The sequence below is a fragment of the Fulmarus glacialis genome, unplaced genomic scaffold (genome assembly GCF_000690835.1).
Source record: "Fulmarus glacialis isolate BGI_N327 unplaced genomic scaffold, ASM69083v1 scaffold15307, whole genome shotgun sequence".
Lineage (NCBI taxonomy): Eukaryota > Metazoa > Chordata > Aves > Procellariiformes > Procellariidae > Fulmarus > Fulmarus glacialis.
The window spans coordinates 1-1,768 of record NW_009223916.1 but is presented as its reverse complement, the minus strand read 5'-3'; the positions used below and the strand labels follow the sequence as shown (position 1 = coordinate 1,768).

The window sequence follows — 1,768 nt, the reverse complement described above, 5'->3', positions numbered from 1 at the left end:
CACAACGTCCCCATGCCCCCACATCCCCATGATGTCCCTTCACCCCCCGATGTCCCTGATGTCCCCAATGTCCCCCACGCCCCCCAATGTCCCCATATCCCCCAACGTCCCTGAAGACCCTGATGTCCCCATATCCCCCAATGGCCCCATGCCTCCCCAATGTCCCTGATGTCCCCACATGCCTCAACGTCCCCAACGTCCCCCCCATCCCAACGTCACCGGCGTCATCGAGGAGGACGTTCTCGGGCTTGAGGTCGCGGTAGACGATGCGGTGCTGGTGCAGGTGCTCCAGCCCCAGCAGGATCTGGGCAGTGTAGAACACGGCCCGCGGCTCAAGGAACCCGGGGTTGTCCTCGTCCACGTTGTATATGTGGTACCTGACATGCCAAGCACACGCTAAGCACACGCCAGCACTTGGGGACACGCCAACACCTGGGGACACGCTGGGGACATGGCTTGGGGAGCCTGGGTTGACATCATCCGCATCGCATGCGTGGCACCCCCGCATGCTAAGGACACGCTAAGGACACGCCAGCACCCGGGGACACACCAGCATCTGGGGACACGCTGGGGGACGTGGTATGGAGAACCCAGGGTTGGCCTCATCCTCATTGCATGCATATGGCAGCCGCACATGCTAAGGACATGCTAAGGACATGCCAGATGCTGCTGGGAGGCACCTCCAGCAGGAACGTGTGTGGCACACGCCAAGCACATGCTTACCGCAGGTCGCCGCCGTTCATGAGGGTCATGACGAGGCAGAGGTCAGTCTTGGTCTGGAAGGCGCAGGCCAGCGAGACGATGAAGCGGCTGTGCACCCGTGCCAGGATCCGCTTCTCCACCAGCGCCGCCTGCACATGCCAAGCACACGCCAAGGGCACGCAGCTGGTGATGGTCCAGCCCACGCCAAGGACATACCAAGGACATGCAGGTGGTACACACCAAAGGCAACATGGGTGGCCCATTCCAAGGACATATAGATGAACACATGCCAAGGAAAACATGGATGATACATGCCAAGGACACGAAGGTGGCACACGCTAAGGAAAACATGGGAGAAACATGCCAAGGGCATGCAGGTGGCACATGCCAAGGACACGAAGGTGGCACACGCCAAGGAAAACATGGGAGGAACATGCCAAGGACATGCAGGTGGCACATGCCAAGGACACGAAGGTGGCACACGCCAAGGAAAACATGGGTGGCATGTGCCAAGGATATGCAGGTGGCACATCCCAAGGACACGAAGGTGGCACACACCAAGGAAAACATGGGTGGCATGTGCCAAGGACATGAACGTGGCACACGCCAAGGACATGCGGGTGGAACACACCAAGGAAAACATGGGTGGCACATGCCAAGGGCATGCAGGTGGCAGACACCAAGGACATGAAGGTGGCACGCGCCAAGGAAAACATGGGAGGAACATGCCAAGGGCATGCAGGTGGCACATGCCAAGGACACGAAGGTGGCACACGCCAAGGAAAACATGGGAGGAACATGCCAAGGAGAGGCAGGTGGCACATGCCAAGCGCACGTGGGTGGCGCACGCCAAGCAGAGGGACAGCGGAGGGGACAGAGGGATGGCCAAGGGGCCAGGATGGCCACCATCCCCACCCCGTACCCCATGGGGGTCCCCACTGGGGCCCCACCTCGTAGCCCTGGCGCTTCTTGAGGCGCTTCTTGTTGAGGCGCTTGTTGGCGTACATCTTGCCGGTGGCGCGGCGCTGGCAGGCGCAGACCTCGCCGAAGCCGCCCTTGCCCAGCA

The 1,768-nt window shown here is 61.0% G+C and overlaps 1 protein-coding gene across 1 annotated transcript; it reads right to left on the bottom strand.

Annotated features, from left to right (window-relative positions):
* Positions 1 to 219: 219 nt before the first annotated feature.
* LOC104070478 (rhodopsin kinase-like) lies at positions 220 to 1,763 on the bottom strand (the record flags this gene model as incomplete). The annotated part of the gene is made up of 3 exons (XM_009581986.1): positions 220 to 377; positions 724 to 851; positions 1,653 to 1,763. Coding segments are annotated over 3 exons (397 nt in total), but the record flags the coding sequence as incomplete, so codon positions are not given.
* Positions 1,764 to 1,768: the final 5 nt, after the last annotated feature.